The 17,406-nt window shown below is 32.4% G+C and overlaps 1 protein-coding gene across 2 annotated transcripts; it reads left to right on the top strand.

Annotated features, from left to right (window-relative positions):
- The first annotated feature begins 9,292 nt into the window (after positions 1-9,292).
- On the top strand, positions 9,293-12,763 carry LOC127080731 (probable LRR receptor-like serine/threonine-protein kinase At5g45780). Of its 2 annotated transcripts, none has more exons than XM_051021031.1 (11): positions 9,293-9,687; positions 9,783-9,915; positions 10,307-10,378; positions 10,482-10,625; positions 10,744-10,815; positions 10,902-10,961; positions 11,071-11,141; positions 11,209-11,370; positions 11,455-11,793; positions 11,877-12,268; positions 12,349-12,763. In XM_051021031.1, the coding sequence occupies exons 1-11, from the start codon at positions 9,570-9,572 to the stop codon at positions 12,670-12,672; spliced, it is 1,887 nt and encodes a 628-aa protein (XP_050876988.1). In that variant the 5' UTR covers positions 9,293-9,569; the 3' UTR covers positions 12,673-12,763. The 2 variants fall into 2 exon arrangements, with proteins under 2 accessions (XP_050876988.1, XP_050876994.1); XM_051021037.1 differs by having other exon boundaries at positions 9,297-9,687; positions 11,224-11,370.
- The last annotated feature ends 4,643 nt before the right edge of the window (positions 12,764-17,406 follow it).

Below are 17,406 nucleotides of genomic sequence, written 5' to 3'. Positions count from 1 at the left end.
TGTCACATTGACACATTCCAAGAAGTATAACATGTTAGAAAATTATGAAACAAAAACAAAATGTTCCCTTTATGCATGTAACAATTACATAAGTATGTGCAATCATGACATTTCATAAAACCACCTCAAGATTTTAAAATATGGTAACAACTAGTCATAAGAAAATATTCAGAAAACACCAATTTTACATGGAATATTCAATATGTGAATTTCAAAATTTATTTTGAAATATCGCATAAAGCACCCGTTTATATTTACTATGATAACAAACCAACGTACATATTGGTTTCAATCTATTTTTTTTGCAAACACACCAAACATTAAGATAAATTATCTATTATTCGAGTTAATGAGAGAAGGAGACACTATATCTTCAGTGTAGAGTGTCAATTTTTGCAACACTTAATTGAGTGTTGGTTATGTTTGTGTTTTTTTTTAGTTCTTCTAGAATTTTTGGAGAAACAAGAACTCTTAATTTATTTGTAAAATCATCCATAAAGTCATCTTTGACTGAAGTAAATTTTATCATTTCAATATTATTTATTGACTTGACTTGTTATGTTGTAGTTCTTTTAAAATTTAATACACTCTTCTTTATTCTTCTGAAAGTTGATATATCATTTTTTGATATTTTTCTATCAAATTTTCAATGTCAGTATATCATAAACATTTATAAATATAAAAGTTATAAGAAAAATGAAATATATGTAACTATATCATTATTACATACAAATGAGTTTTTTTAATATAGTATTAACTATCAAAAACTCAAAAGTGAATAGAAATTATTGATTGGTTCAACAACACAAGTTTCAACATAATCATTGATTGGTTATTGTAATAATGATGAAGATAAAAATCGAAACTCGTTTGCATTTGCAATAGTCATAGTCATTCACTCACTCACCATAGCTTAGCTATATGTTTAGAGTAGGTAGACTATTATAAGAACATTTCATAAAAAGAAACAAGAAATGATATTTGAAACTAAATACCAGTAAGTGATTTCAATTTCGAATTAAACATCCTATAAAACTCCTAACAATAATTTAACACAAATCTGTAAAAAAATCTCAAAGAGATTTGTAACTAAATATGAGTAAATGAAATTAATTACCCGTTGTTGTTAAGTTTAATGTTGGATTCTGAGTTTGGAGGCTTTGAATTTGTGATAGTGGATAAATGAATGTGGTTGAGAGATTTTTAAAAATAAGGAGAAGAATGTGGGTGACAATGTTATATTTATTTATTAAAATCAACCGCAAAGAAGAATTCAGAAACTCAATCTTAAACTAGACATCACAGTTTACTTACCTCCTAAATTTTGATAAGTTGAAGGATTCTTATTGTTCTTCATTTAAAACAGCTATTAGTCAATGACATTTCTAATCTAGGTATTTATTTTCCTCTCCTAAAAACTCTCCATATAACTTTTATTGTTTTAGAACGTATTTAATATATTTAAATGTGTATATTAGGATATCTCATTCTAGAAGAATTGTATATAAAATTACTCGTCTCTCCTCAAAATTCTCCATATATCTTTGCAAATAGTTTATTTTGCCTAGTCTCCATCAGAATCAAAATAATATATCAAGTTATATTTCATAACAAGTTTAGAATTTTGAAACGTCATGGAAAACACATTAGAAGAAGACATATTGTATATAGTAAAAGACAAAAAATTTGAAAAAAGAAAATGCAAAACAAAGAAACACATAATTTTTTTAAAGCAAAATGAATGAACAACTATCTTTTTAATTATGCTAATATAAACATAATTCATAAGAACACAAGTAACTTGTATCATTGACACATTCCAAGAAGTATAACATGTTTGAAGTCATTCGCAAAAACAAAAATGTTCCCCTATATGCACGGGACAATTACCAAAGTATATGCACAATTATGGTATTTCATAAAAAAAAACACCTCAATATTTTAAAATATGATAAAGATTAATTATAAAAAAAAATCAAAAAACACTAATTTTTTATGGTATATTTAGTATGTCAATTCCGAAACTTATTCTGAAATATCACACAAAACACTCGTTTATATTTACTATGATGACAAATCAACAATACATATCGGATAAAATTCAACTTTTTGCAAGTACACCAAACATTGAGATCAATCATCTATTATTAAAGTTAATGAGATAAGCAAACACAATATTGCAGTTTTTCTAGTATTTATGGAGAAACAAGAGCTCACAACTTATTTGTAAAATCATCTATAAAGTCACCTTTGATTGAAGGATTTTTTTTCGATATTATTTATTGGTTTGACTTGTTATTTTGAAGTACTTTAAAATTTTATATATTCTTTTTTGCTCTTTTAAAGTTGATATATTCTTTTATATACATGACCATGAGTTGTCTTTTTGACTTGTCTTTTTTGCTCTTTTAAATTTTATATGTTCGGTACATCTTAATTATTTATAGACATGACCATGAGTTTATTTTAAACAAAAATGACATATATGTAATTATATTGTTAGTACCACAAGTAAATTGTTTTATATAATATAAACTCTCAAAAAGTTAAAAATTGTATAAAAATTATTGGGTGGTTCACACCACAAATTTCAACCTGGTTACATTGATTCAACAACAAAAGTTTCAAAACAATTATTGGTTGATTGTTGTAATAATGGCGAGGATAAAATTTGAAACTCCTTTGTGCTTGCAATAGTTAGAGTCACTCACTCACTCGAGCTTAATTTAATGTTTGGCGTAAATAAACTCTCATGAGAACATCTCATAAAAATAAAAAGAAATGAGATTTGAAATTAATAATGAGTAATAGATTTCAAATACGAATTAATCATCTTATAAAAATCCTAACAATAACTTAACAAAAATATATTAAAATTCTTAAACCTAAAAATCTAAAAAAAAGATATTTGTAACTAAATATGAGTAAATGAATTAATTACACGTTGTTGTTATGTATATTGTTGGATTGTAAGTTTGGAGAGGTTGAAGTCTTTGAACATGTGGTAGTGGACAAATGAGTGTGGTCGAGTAATTTTTTAAAAACAGGGAGAATAATGTGGGTGACAACATTATATAAGTTCTTTTTTTATTAAAATCAACCGTAAAGAAGAATCCAAAAATCTAATCTTAAATTGAACATCACGATTAACTTACCTCCTAGAATTTTGATAAATTGTAGGACTCTTATAATTCTTCATTTGAAATAACTATTAGTTAATGACATTTCTAACTTGTTTATTGATTTCCCCTCCTAAAAACTCCCAATATATATCTTTTCTTGTTTTAGAACGTATTCAATATCTTATAATGCTTCTATTTGGATGTCTCATTTTAGAGGAATTGTATATAAAGTTATTTTTCTCTTATCAGAGTTCTCCATGTATCTTTCTAAGTAGTATGTTTTGCTTCATATTCATTGGGCTCAAATGAATATTTCAAGTTATTTTTCATTACATGTTTAGGATTTTGAAATGCCACGAAAGACACACTAGAAGAAGACATATTTAATATATCAATTCTAAAATTTATTCTGAAATATCGCAGAAAGCACTCGTTTATATTTTATTATGATAATAAATTAATAATACATATTGGATCCACTTCAATTTTTTGCAAACATACCAAACATTGAGATCAATTGTTTAGTATTCAAGTTAATGAAAGAAGGAAACACTATATCTTCTGAGTAGTGTGACAATTTTACAACATTTAATTAAGTATTGTCTATGTTATTGAACAATATTTGATAGTGTTTTCGCAGTTCTTCTGGCATTTCGGAGAAAAATGAGCTCTAAATTTATTTGTAAAATCAACCACAAAGTCAACCTGACAGTTACAAGTCTCAATTTAAGTTTCTTAATATGCGAAGCTCTCATTCGGACTGTCAAAATATTCTGGATTCTATTTGGAACATTGAGACTGTAGGTTGCCCCATGTTTGTGTTGACTAAAAAGTTGCAAATTCTGAAGGATAGGATGAAAGCTTGGAATGTTAGTTGTTTTGGTAATGTGTTAGACAAAGTTATTCAGGTTGAAAAAGATCTTAAAGATATTCAAGAAAAGATTATAACAAATGGTCATTCGGAGGATTTGGCAGCTCTTGAGAAGAACGCGCAAGTCATTTTGGATCAGGCCCTTGCTATTGAGGAATTGTTCTGGAAAGAAAAAGCTCGTGTTCAGTGGCATGTGGATGGTGATAGTAACGCAATGTTTTTCCACAGATTGGCTAAAATAAGGAACTATACCAAGTCTTTGCACTCTTTGAAAATTGGCAATAATGTTACTACTTGCAGGGACCGAATCTCAGATCATGTGGTGCAACACTTCAATGATTTATTTAACTCTTCTTCTATTTTGAAGGATAATTCTTTGGTGGATGAGGTTATTCCTAACCTAGTTACTGAGCAGACCAACAACATTTTGACTATGTTTCCTTCTGAGGAAGAAATTTACAATGTTGTCTTTAGTTTAAATAGAGACAACGCTAATGGCCCTGACGATTTTGGCCCCATTTTCTATCAGACATATTAGAAGACTATCAAAGACGATGTCATTAAGGCCACACTTCAGTTTTTCAATGAGGGTTGGATCACCTCAAACTATAATTTAAATAATATGGTTCTAATTGCGAAGATCAATGAGGCTGAGAGTATAGAGCATTACAGACCAATAGCCTTAGCGAATTTCAAGTTTAAAATTATAACAAAAGTGTTGGCTGATAGATTAGCTCAGATTCTTCCTCATATCATTTTGAAGGAGCAAAAAGGCTTTGTTAAAGATAGGAGCATAAATGATTATGTTGGTTTCACTTCAGAGGTGGCGAACATTATGCATAAGAAAACTATTGGTGGGAACCTAATGCTGAAGGTTGATATTTCTAAGGCGTTTGATACTCTTGATTGGAATTTTCTCCTAAAGGTGTTGGCAAAGTTTGGGTTCAATGATACATTTTGCCTTTGGATTCAAAGAATTTTGCAATCAACTAAGGTGTCTAATTTTATCAATGAAGAGCTTTATGGTTTCTTCAATTGTCATATAGGAGTTAGGCAGGGAGACTCTTTGTCTCCATTACTTTTTTGTCTAGCTGAGGACATGCTTAGTAGAGGTTTGTCACAATTGGTTTCTAACGATAAGATTAAGTTTATGCAAGCCTGTATGGGTGTATTGGTTCCTTCACATGTTTTATACGTTGATGATATCATGTTATTCACTAAGGGTAATGTTAGTTCCCTTGATGCCATTTCTGTGCTCTTCAAAAATTATGCTGACTGTTTTGGATAGGTGTGTAATCCTGCTAAGTCCATTATGTTTGCTAGGTCTATATCTCCTTCTAGGCATGCTATGCTTGCCAATAAATTTTTTTTTTTGGTTGGTCAGTTTCCTTTCACCTATTTGGAGGTTCCTATCTTCAAAGGAAGGTCTAAAGTTGTTCATTTTTTTTACCAATTATAGACAAAGTCAGATGTAAGCTAGTAGCTTGGAAGGCTAGTCTTTTGTCTATCACGGGGATAATTAAACTCGTGAAATAGGTCATTGAAAGTATGTTAATGTATTCTATTAGAATATGTTATTGGCCTGTTAGTCTCATTCACTTGAGCAAAAAGTGGTGCATGAATTTCATTTGGAGCACTGACATTGAAAGGCGGAAATTGGTGATTGTGTCTTGGAAGATTTGTTGTAAAGACTATAAAAGTGGAGGTTTGGGCCTGAGATCTTTGAGGAATATCAATGAGGCTTCCAATCTTGTGCAGTGCTGGTCCATTCTCAATGATTCTGACTCTTAGGGTGCGATTCTGAAAGCCAAAGTTTTCAAACATGGTCGACAGGTCTAATATCATGTTTTTTATTCCATTTGGACTGGTGTCAAAACCTGCTTGAGTAAAATTTTGGATAATTCTGTATGGAATATTGGGAACTGGGAGAATATTAGATTTTGGATGGATGATTGGTGCGGCAAATCTTTAGTTTCTTTGCTGCAAATTTATGAGGATTCTTTGCAGGACTTAAATAGGAAGCTGAATGACTATATCGTTGGCAACAACATTGTTCTGCCTAATGATATTACTTTGAAGTACCCGATGTTGCTTCGATTTACTGAGGGTGTTTATCCCAATGTCTTGCATAATGATAAACTAATGTGGAATCGTACTGAATATGGTAAACTTAATATGAAAGAAGCTTTCATCCATGTCAAAGGAACTACTAGTGGTTCTAAATGGGGCAAGTTTATCTGGAGTTCCTCTATTCCTCCTTCTCATGCTCTGGTTTTTTGGAGGCTTAGCCTTGCTAGACTTCCTACTGATGAGAAGATGACAGTTAGGGGTTTTCATTTGCCTTCCAGGTGCAACCTTTCTCTCAAAGAGGAGGAGACTCTTTATCATTTTTTTCTCTTGTGCTTATGCTTGTAATGTTTGGAATTGGCTGCGACAAATGCTTAGTTGTAATTCGTTGATTTCTTGTTTGGATGCCTGCTTCTTGGTCATGAACATAACTGCTTCTGCGAAATGTAGGCTGGTTAATATTGTTGCATCTGCTAGTACTATAAGGCTATATGGCTCGCACGGAACCAAGCCAAATTTCAAAATGTCTCGATCCATAGAAAGTCTTCTTGGTTTTTCATTACTTCGATGACTCTTATGACATGTAATTTGTGCAGGCTTTCTGTTAGCTCTTCCATGTTTGAGTTTGTGATCATGAAGAATTTTTCTATAACCATTCATCCTCATATTCCTTAGTGTTTGAAGGAAGTTTTATGGTGTACTCCTCAACCTGGTTGGGTCAAAGTTAACATAGACGGGGCCTCATCAGGTGATCCCATTAGAGTTGCTTGTGGTGGGATGTTTAGAAATCATCTTGGTGAGCATCTTGGTAGTTTTACTTGTCATTTGCCTCTGAATAGTGTGTTGTTTGCTGAGATCATGAGAGCCATTCTTGCAATGGAATATGCGGTTAGTTGTAACCGGTCCAATTTAAGATTGGAGGCAAATTCTATGCTGCTCGTGAATGCTTATAATAAACCATCTGTTTGTGCCTTGGAAATTAAGGAACAAACGGGACAATTGTATGATCAAGATTAAAGATTTCAATTTTTTGACAACTCACATTTTTAGGGAAGTAAATCATTGTGCAAATAAGTTAGCTAACTTATATTTTTTAGTTTCTAATTTACGTGGTGGTTGGATTTACACACTGATGTAATGTTTGATTTCAATAGAAACAAGCTTGGAATTTCTAATTTTAGAATTCGATAGGTTTGAGGTTTCGGCTTAATGTCCCCCCCCCCCCCCCCCCCCCCCCCCCCCCCCCCCCCCCCCCCCCCTTTTGTATATATTGTTCCTTTTTATTTTATCGGACTATTGCCCTATTTCAGCTAATAAAAAAAACCCACAAAGTCATCTTTGAATGAAATAATTTTTTTTTTTCGATATTATTTATTGGCTTGACTTGTTATTTTGCCGTTCTTCTAAAATTAGATACATCCTTCTTTTCTCTTTTGAAAGTTAATATACTCTTCTTTGACTTTTTCCTATCAAATTTACAAATATCAGTACATCATAAATATTTATAAACATGACCATGAATTTAGTTGTAATAAAAATGAAATGTATGTAATTATACCGTTAGTACATACAAATAAGTTTTTTTTTATAGTATAATATAAACTCTCAAAAAGTCAAAAAGTGAATAAAAATTATTGGTTGGTTTAACAACAGAAGTTTCGATTTAACAACACAAGTTTCAACACAATCATTGGTTGATTGTTGTAATAATGATGATTAAAAAAGTTGAAACTCGTTTGCATTTGCGATAATCAGGGTCACACACTCACTCAAACTTAGTTTTCTGTTTGGAGTGGGAAAACTTAGATAAGAACATCTCATAAAAAGAAAAATAAATGAGATTTGAAACTAAATATAATTAAGAGACTTCAAATACAAATTAAATTTTTCATAAAAATCCCAAACAATAATTTAACACAAATCTATTAAAAAAATTCTAAAAACCTAAATAAAAGATATTTGCATCTATATGAATAAATGAAATATTGTTGGATTCTGAGTCCGGAAAAATTGAAGGATTTGAATTTTGTGAAAGTGGATAAATGAATGTGGTCGAGAGATTTTGCAAAAATAGGGAGAAGAATGTGAGTGAAAATGTTATATTTATTTATTAAAATCAATCATAGAGAAGAATTCCGAAACTCAATCTTAACTTGACATCATGATTAACTTAACTTCTAGAATTTTGAGAAGATTTACGACCTTTATTGTTCTTGATTTAAAAAAGCTATTAGTAAATGACATTTTTAATCTGACTATTGATTTTTCTCTCCATATTTATTTTCCTTCTTTTAGAATATATTCAATATATTCTAATGCTTCTATTTGGATGTCTTATTATAGAGAAATTGTATATAGTTATTTTCCTCTCCTTAAAATTCTCCATATATCTTTTTTAATAATTTATTTTGCCTCATCTTCATCAGACTCACAGATAAATATATCAACTTTTTTTTCTCTCTCTCTATATATATATATATATATGGTAAAAGACGAGATTTATGTAGCACCGATATGTTCGTATTCACTTATAATTATATTTAATTTATTTATTTTTCTAAATTATTATTGATGTCGTCGTGTCAGTGTCGACGTAGTATTTAGCGTATTCGTACTTCATAGAACATAATCTTAAAAAATAACAAAAAATAATTTAAACTAAAAGAACAAATAACTTTGTCAATATAAAAAGAATTCATAATAAAAAATTAATTTATCTCATTGATACTAGTAAATTCCAAGAAATATATATGTTAGAAAATCATGCACAAAAACAAAATGTTCCCTATCCATGTGACAATTATCCATGTATGTGCAATCATGACATTTCACAAAAACACCTTAAAATTTTAAAATGGATAACTTATAAGGAAAAATTCAAAAAACACTAGTACAATTTTACATAGTACATTTAAATTGTCAATTCCAAAATCTATTCTAAAATATCACACAAAGTATCCGTTTATATTTACTACGAGAAGAAACCAACAATACAATTGGATTCAATTCAATTTTGCTAAGATAAGTGAAGAAAGGATCAATTTGGCATTCAATAGTCAAACCATAAAGCAATGCACCTCGAGCTCCGAGACTTGAAATTCCCAAATTGTCCTAATACCACAAAACCAGAAAAATACATAAAATTTCGCGCCACCAGTGTCTGCTATACCATACACTCACACCTCGTAATACTTAACCATTTAAATCTCCACCGTCCATTTACAATCACAACCTTAAAAACAAAATATCCAACCGTTTCAACTGACTCAAAACACGACACTTCCATAGTACAAGATTCACGTGATCACTCTCACAGAATCATAACCATGCGACAAACACTGCCATGTTCCCAAATCACGAGCTCTCTTCCTGATCTTACGTACAACTCACCAGCTCATATTCACTTCTCTCGAGGCAAAAGGGTTTCACTTGCTTTCTTTTAACTCAAGATCCATTGGAAAAGTTTCAAACTTTGTTGTTTCCCACTACTGAATCAGCTTTTTTGTTACATGGAAGGTGTTAAAGTGTTTACTTGGCTTGTTTTCTTTATTTTTCTATGGAGTTTGGTGACATTTGTTGTTGAGGGTACTGAAAGTCTTCTGTCTCCAAAGGGTGTCAACTATGAAGGTTTTTTCATTCACGTTTTCTCAAAGTTTATTCCTTTTTATATGTGAGAGATTGTTTGAACTAAATTGGTTTCAATTTTATACATGTTTGTTTAGTGGCTTCTTTGATGTCCATGAAGAGTAAGATGAATGATGGGCTGAATGTTATGGATGGTTGGGATATTAATTCGGTTGACCCTTGTACCTGGAACATGGTTGCTTGTTCTTCTGAGGGTTATGTCATTTCCTTGTAAGTGTTTTTCTGCTTTATATCACTTAGTTTGTGTTTGGTTATGGATTCACAAGAAATTGATTTTGTAAAAGTTAGTTCAATAGAGTAAAATTCAATTGTAGAGGCAAAAAGTCCATTTTCTAGCTTCAATCGTAAAGTGGCTCACGAGAAAGCGTAATCAAGATAGATGCTTTCATAGCATTTGCCGTTGACACTTTTGGTTTTCTAGTAGTGAATCTTTTACATAGAGTGCAAAGGCTTAGGCTAGCAATGTTGTGTCTTTCTGGACAATGAATATGGTTTTTAAGAGGATTGATTTTGCCATTCAAAAAAGGGTAGTGGCGCATCTTGCTGTCCGTTTGCCTTCTATTTATGTATAATCTTGATTATCAAACATATATATTGTCAGGGAAATGGCGAGTGCGGGTTTATCTGGAATAATTTCCTCAGGAATTGGAAATTTGAGCCATCTTCGAACATTGTGAGTTGCGACTTGAATGTTCAGGACTTACTTTATTTAAAGTTTTGTTAGCAAATGTGGAAAACTTTTCTTATAAGTGAGTTTTTCCATTGTATTATCTAAGGTTTTTGCAGAACAATCAGTTATCAGGTCCTATACCGGCCGAGATAGGAAACCTATCAGAGCTTCAGACTCTTGATCTTTCTGGCAATCTTCTTACTGGGAACATTCCTAGTTCTTTGGGCTCTTTGACTCATCTTAGTTACTTGTGAGTGTGGCTTGACGAATAGATTTAGCGGCGATGATTCTTTTGTTATATTATATAACTCATCGTTAGCCTTTCTCTAACTGTTTACTTCCTAATTTGTTCATGCCAAGAATTTCAGGCGGCTCAGCAAAAATAAGCTATCTGGACAAATCCCTCAACCTGTTGCTAATCTCACAGGACTTTCCTTCTTGTATGCACTCTCTCGCGGTTTTGTGCGCGTTTCTTTTCCTTTTAAATACTTATAATTTAGTTTAATAACCCTTCCATATGTTGTAGGGATTTGTCATTCAACAATCTCAGTGGTCCTACTCCCAAAATTTTAGCAAAAGGCTATAGGTAAGTTTTTCAATGGCATAAGATTTGGCTCAAACTCTAGACTTCGAGCGTAAAACATCTTCGTATTCCTTAGCTCGCGAACTGAGCTATCTACTTTATATCTTTGTAGTATTTCAGGAAACAACTTTCTCTGTACATCATCATCACAGCTTTGTATGCGTGGTTCAAAGCCGGTAAATGGTAATATACATTAATCTTGCATCTTTCAAAACCCTATTAAGTTAGTGAATTGAAGTACAAATGAAAGATGGTTCACTTTCAGATACAAGATCTTCTCCAACAGTTAACAGTCATCGCCATACACTGCTTTCGGTCGTTATTGGTATCAGTTGCACATTTGTAATTTCAGTGATGCTGCTCATCTATTGGTTGCATTGGTACAAATCACGCATCCTCTATTCGTCTTACGGTACTTCCAGAAACAAACTTCTATGCATTTTTACTCTCTTCAAAACATGCTAGTATTCTAATATATACTGATTGACATTTGAAGTGGAGCAAGATTGCGAATTCGGTATTGGTCATTTGAAGAGGTTCTCCTTCCGTGAATTGCAAGTTGCTACTGGAAATTTCACTTTGAAAAATATCGTAGGACAAGGTGGTTTTGGTGTTGTATACAAAGGATGCCTTGCAAACAAAATGTTGGTGGCAGTAAAGAGGCTAAAAGATCCCAATTATACCGGAGAAGTGCAGTTTCAAACTGAAGTTGAGATGATTGGTTTGGCCGTACATCGTAACCTCTTGCGTCTTTATGGATTTTGTATGACACCAGATGAAAGGTTACTCGTTTATCCATTAATGCCGAACGGAAGTGTTGCTGATCGCTTGAGAGGTTTGTAATATTCCCTCTGCTACGATCTAGTGTACTGTCGCTAAAGTTTAATAGATCTTCTCGTTTCTCTTATTCCTAAGCAGAGAGTTTCCGCGGAAAGCCATGTTTGGATTGGAACAGGCGGACGCGCATTGCTGTTGGGGCTGCACGCGGGCTTCTGTATTTGCACGAACAATGCAATCCGAAAATAATCCACAGGGATGTGAAGGCCGCAAACATTTTGTTAGACGAAAGTTTTGAAGCCGTGGTGGGAGATTTTGGTCTTGCTAAGCTCTTGGATCAAAGGGATTCACATGTAACTACTGCAGTACGTGGCACTGTAGGACACATTGCGCCCGAGTATCTCTCAACTGGCCAGTCTTCTGAAAAAACAGATGTTTTCGGATTCGGTATATTACTTTTGGAGCTCATTACAGGACAAAAAGCACTCGATGCTGGTAATGTTCCGGTCCAGAAGGGAATGATTCTTGATTGGGTAGGTTGCCTTAAATATTTTAAAGTTTGCATTGATTATATAGATTATGAGTATGTCGCTTAAATCGGTTAATCCTGCAGGCTAGAACTTTATTCGAGGAGAAGCGTCTGGAAGTGTTAGTTGATAGAGATCTAAAGGGATGCTATGATCCGGTAGAGTTAGAAAAAGCGGTCGAGTTATCATTGCAATGTACTCAATCTGTTCCAAGTTTGAGACCGAAAATGTCAGAAGTTTTGAAGATTCTTGAAGGGCTAATTGGGTTGTCATTGAGACCAGAAGAGTCACAACAAGGAGGGGGTAACATATATGATGAAAGAACTTGCAGCTTCTCTCATAATTATAGTGATGTTCATGAAGAACCTTCCTTTATTATTGAAGCCATTGAACTTTCTGGACCTAGGTGACACTGTTGTATTTTTTTTTCTTCCATTTTGTCAATTCTACTTGTACATGAATTTTGCGTTTTATCAAACATATATGTATACTTTTATTTTCTGATGGTGTTTTTCATTCCTCCGTAACACCGACACCTCTAAAAAAAAGACGTATCAGGGGGTGCGAGGAGTGCGGAGCATAGGGTCTTGACTTTTTAGGGCCTCGAATTTGATAGATAGGATCAATATAAATATAATACTAACGATTATATATCATTAATTCCATTTTAGTATAGTCGAGTTTCTTTTATTAAATGGTATGAACTTTTTTTATAAATTGAAGATGGTAAGAGAAGAAAAACGTGAAAAACTAAATTTCGATAAATCAAATTTTTACATAGTATTTTTTATTATCTTGTCTCTATATTTAATTTTATTTACAATTAAATAAAATATGTTTTTTTTAATTTGTTGTGTTTTCATCTATTAAATATCTAATTTTAAAATAATTTTAAAATAGAACAGTGCAATATCTAATTTTAAAATAATTTTAAAATAGAACAGTGTCTCCAAATTGATTGGGACGATCCTGACTGTCAGATAGTGACATTGATTTTTCAAATTATTGTCGGTGTTCGCATGTCTGGATGAATGTTGTGTCAGATGTTAGTGTTTTATAGGTCATTTCATGTCAATTTAGAATTAATGCACAATTCATAATTTTGTTCTTAAGATGTCAATTTAGAATTGGTGCATAATTAATGGAGATATAGACATTAGAATGAACAGGCACATGGCATTGCGTGTGCCAGCCTTTGTGTTTTAAAATTCTAAAGCCAATTTGTTTTAGACCTCACAACAAATAGCTGGAAATGGCATGCCCTTCCAAACACTCATAGTCATTATTTATAGGTACACCCCACTTTCTCATATGTCACAATTATTTTGGTTCACCCACTCTTTGATTTTTCTAGGGAGATAATTGCTCAATCATCATGTTTTTTAGGCCATGTGCTAGCCCATCTTGCATATTTTCAAAGAAGACCCTGATTCAAAATTTCAAACAATATTGAATTAAATTAAATTCCGGTTAGTAATTTCCTAAATATTACTCCCTCCATTTTTTATTATAAGTCGTTTTTGACTTTTCACACGTATTAAGAAATATAATAATTGTGATACGAAAAAAATAAATTAAGAAAGATTTTACAAAATTGTCCTTCATTAATGGTATTGAAAAGAAAAATTAACATAATTGAAAGGATAGAGAATAATATATATTTAAGGGTATAATAGGAAAATTAAAATTAATGATTCATTGGTATTATAAAACGACTTATATTGTGGTACAAAATATTTTTTCAAAGCGACTTATAATAAAAAATGGAGCTAGTAATATCAATGCTAATGTCATTAATATAAGTAAATAAATTTTTATTAAAATTCAAGTTTTTTTTTGTAAAACCAAAAAAATATTTATTACATTATAGTTACATGTAGGTTATAAATGAGTTAAATTGAATTGACTTGATTCAACTCAGTTTAATATGAATTGATTTAGTTCAAATTCAATTTGTGTTTGTCACAAATATTTTTTTCAGTTATAACTCAACTTATTTAAAGCTCACAATCAATTCAATTTAGCTTGATGACTCAAATTAAGGGCCAGTTTGTTTTAGTTAAAAAATTCCATGAAAAATTTCTTTATAATTTTTTTTATACTAAAATATGTAATATTATAAAAATTATTTAAAAAATAAAATAAAACAAATAGGGACTCAATCCGACTCAAATTCAATTTGACTCAATAGATTGAATCAAATGATAAAATAATTAAAAATTTAGCTAATGGTCTTATAATATACAACAAGTCCAATGTGATGGGTCATCCTGAGGGAGAAACATTCATATTGGGTCAAATATTTACCTAAATGTCAAAGACTCACCCAAACAAGTGAGAGAGACACCACATATTCACCCAGAACCTTAAGTGGATGTGTGTATGAGTCTTCTTACTTATAAAGTGTTCAACCCCCACTTTTCTAAGCAATGTAGGACTTAGAACTCACACTTGTTTCTGAACACAACTCACACTTGTTTCTCAATAATCTCCCCCTCAAGTGTGAGTCCATCCACTATGCTCCTCCTCAAGCGGAAGCTCTTTCATCCACATGCTTGTACCGCCATTGAAAGACACCTTTATCTCGTCATAGACACTTTAACAGAACACGCTGCCTGACCACTATGTCAGGAAGAATTTCGACATAAGGAGATGATTTCTTACTCGAACTAGACTCTGATACCACTGATGAGTCATCATGAGGGGGAATCATTCATATCGGATCAAACACTCACCTAAAGGTCAAAGACTCATCTAAACAAGTGAGAGACACGTCACATATTCACCAAAAACCTTAAGGTGATAGATGTATGAGTCCTCTTACTTATAAAGTGCTCAACCTTTATTCTTCTAAGCAATTAGGTACTTAGAATCCACACTTGTTTCTAAACATAACTCACACTTGTTTCTCAATACAATGATCAATTTTCTTAGGAAGTAAATTGCCTCCCGTGGAAAACTCTACATTGAAGTAATCCATATCATTAAATTTTCTCATACATATATTTTATTATATTTTGATGGTTATAATTTTATAGGACTATCATGTCATTGGAGAGAATTCAGTCCCTTTTCTTATAATACGCTCAACATCATGTGATATTCACTTTTGAATAAACTATGTAACTAGTATTATGGGGTCCAACCTGGCCAACATACATTTGACAAAATGGAAGGTTGGATGTGATGAAAAGTAATAAGGTGTATGGTGTACACATAGTGTAGTGCATGAGTAACACATGTTATGGTGCATGCTTTGTAAGAGACACTTGGTGCTTTGCACGGAAGACAAAAAAACAAGTCTCTTCATGCATGTAAGGCACATTTGGCTTGATTCTTATATAAATAGGACCATGATCAAGCATTCAAAACACAACCACAAGAGAATAACAACAAGAAGCAAGAGAGAAAAAGAGCCTTGCTCAAGAGAGAAAAGTGATCTTCATAGAGAGTTTTCTTGTGAGAGATAGTGAACCAATTTGTGAGAGTGTTTCTTACAAATTGAGAGATACATTGTAGTGAGATCCACCTAAAAGTAAAGTTGTTGTATTCTCATTCTCATTATAGTGAAAGTTTAAGAGGCCTAAGGGTTCTGTGGGTTTTTCTTGCTGACATTGAGAAGGTTTTCTATGCTAAAATTCTTTTTGTGTCATTAAGCGTATATTTCATATTTCCACTAGTGTCTATTTTTGAGTTCGTGGGGGAGGAAAATTGTGGAGGTATTTTCCTGACTGTGGTTGCAACATTGTTTGATCTTACACATCAAAAAATAACTATTATTATTGGAATTAAATCATAGTATTGCGAAAGTGTGTCTTGGTAAGTTCTGGATAAGGAAATACTTGGTATTTAAGTGTGTCAATATTAACCCACCTCTCTTTCTTGAGAACTTCCTAGTTGCACTATTCATAAACTACAATGACTTTTCCAGTCTACACCATTATTTATAAAATCGCCTAGTTGAAAGAACTCTTTCCTGCATTCTCAAGATGAAGGGTTCTACAAGTCATGATGAAGATATGTTCAAGCTAACTGCTAAAAAAGTATACCTATTGGAAACTGATGATGGAAGACCACATATATTGCAAAGAGTTGCATGAGTTAATCTCTCAAAAGGATAATCCAGAGGGGAAGGAATAAAAATAGTGGGAGATCCAAAATCAGAAGACATTTTCCATGATTAGAAAATACATAGATAAGAGTCCATTCGAGCATGTGCCAACTTATACCAATGCATATTAGTTGTGGAACAAACTTGAAATCATTGATTCAAAATAATTTTGAAGACGCCGAGAAACAAAGCCCACCTTCTTAGACGACTGGTGAAATTGGAGTACTCAGACAACCAAAATATGATCGAGCATTTGAATACCTTCCTAGGTATTGTGAATCAACAGAAGAATGCTGACATAAAGATAGATGATAATTCGCAAACTCTTGTACTCCTAAGTTATCTACCTGAGAGTTGGGACACTATAGTCATCACTCTTAGTAACTTTGTAAAGGAAGATCAAGACAGAGGGAAAGAGGCCTCAACAACGAGTTCGAAGCCAACATTGTTGATAACAAAGTAAGTGAGAATTGTGAAAGCGGAGGTCATGTGAGATCACAAGCTAGATTCAAGTCTCACACAAGACTAAGTTGTTATTATTATGGAAAACAAAGCCACAAAATACCTAAATGCATATTCTTGAAAAGAGATCAATAAGTTGGAACAATCAATCTAGATTTTTGATAAACCCAAAGAAGAATAGGGAAGATGGGACCACAACTGCAATATCCTCGAACGACGAGAGTATTTTTCTTACTGTAGATGAAAATGACCTAAATGTTACATTCGATGACTGCACTTAGATTGTGGACATATGAGCATTTTTCCACGTTACACCTCGTGAAGAATTATTCTCATCATATCAAAGAGGATATTTTGGTACGATGAAGAAAGGAAACCTCGTCACAAGTAAGATTATTGGTATTGGTGAAATGACTCTGATAAGAGAGAATAACAATTAGCTCATGTCGAAAGAGGTAAGACATGTATCAGAAATGCGTATAAACCTTATTTCAGCTGGAAAGTTGGATGATCTGAGGATGATAAACCAATTTAGTGGTGGTAGATGGAAGCTTAGAAAAGGGAGCATTAC

Source organism: Lathyrus oleraceus, chromosome 1 (genome assembly GCF_024323335.1).
Source record: "Lathyrus oleraceus cultivar Zhongwan6 chromosome 1, CAAS_Psat_ZW6_1.0, whole genome shotgun sequence".
Classification (NCBI taxonomy): Eukaryota; Viridiplantae; Streptophyta; class Magnoliopsida; order Fabales; family Fabaceae; genus Lathyrus; species Lathyrus oleraceus.
This window is presented reverse-complemented; position numbering and strand designations above follow the sequence as displayed.

Excerpts from the sequence above, each read along its gene's own strand:
- LOC127080731 (XM_051021031.1), top strand. The coding sequence starts at position 9,570 with ATGGAAGGTGTTAAAGTGTTTACTTGGCTTGTTTTCTTTATTTTTCTA. Across the intron at positions 10,816-10,901 it reads CTCACAGGACTTTCCTTCTT|GGATTTGTCATTCAACAATC; the intron begins GTATGCACTCTC and ends CATATGTTGTAG. Across the intron at positions 11,371-11,454 it reads CATCCTCTATTCGTCTTACG|TGGAGCAAGATTGCGAATTC; the intron begins GTACTTCCAGAA and ends TGACATTTGAAG.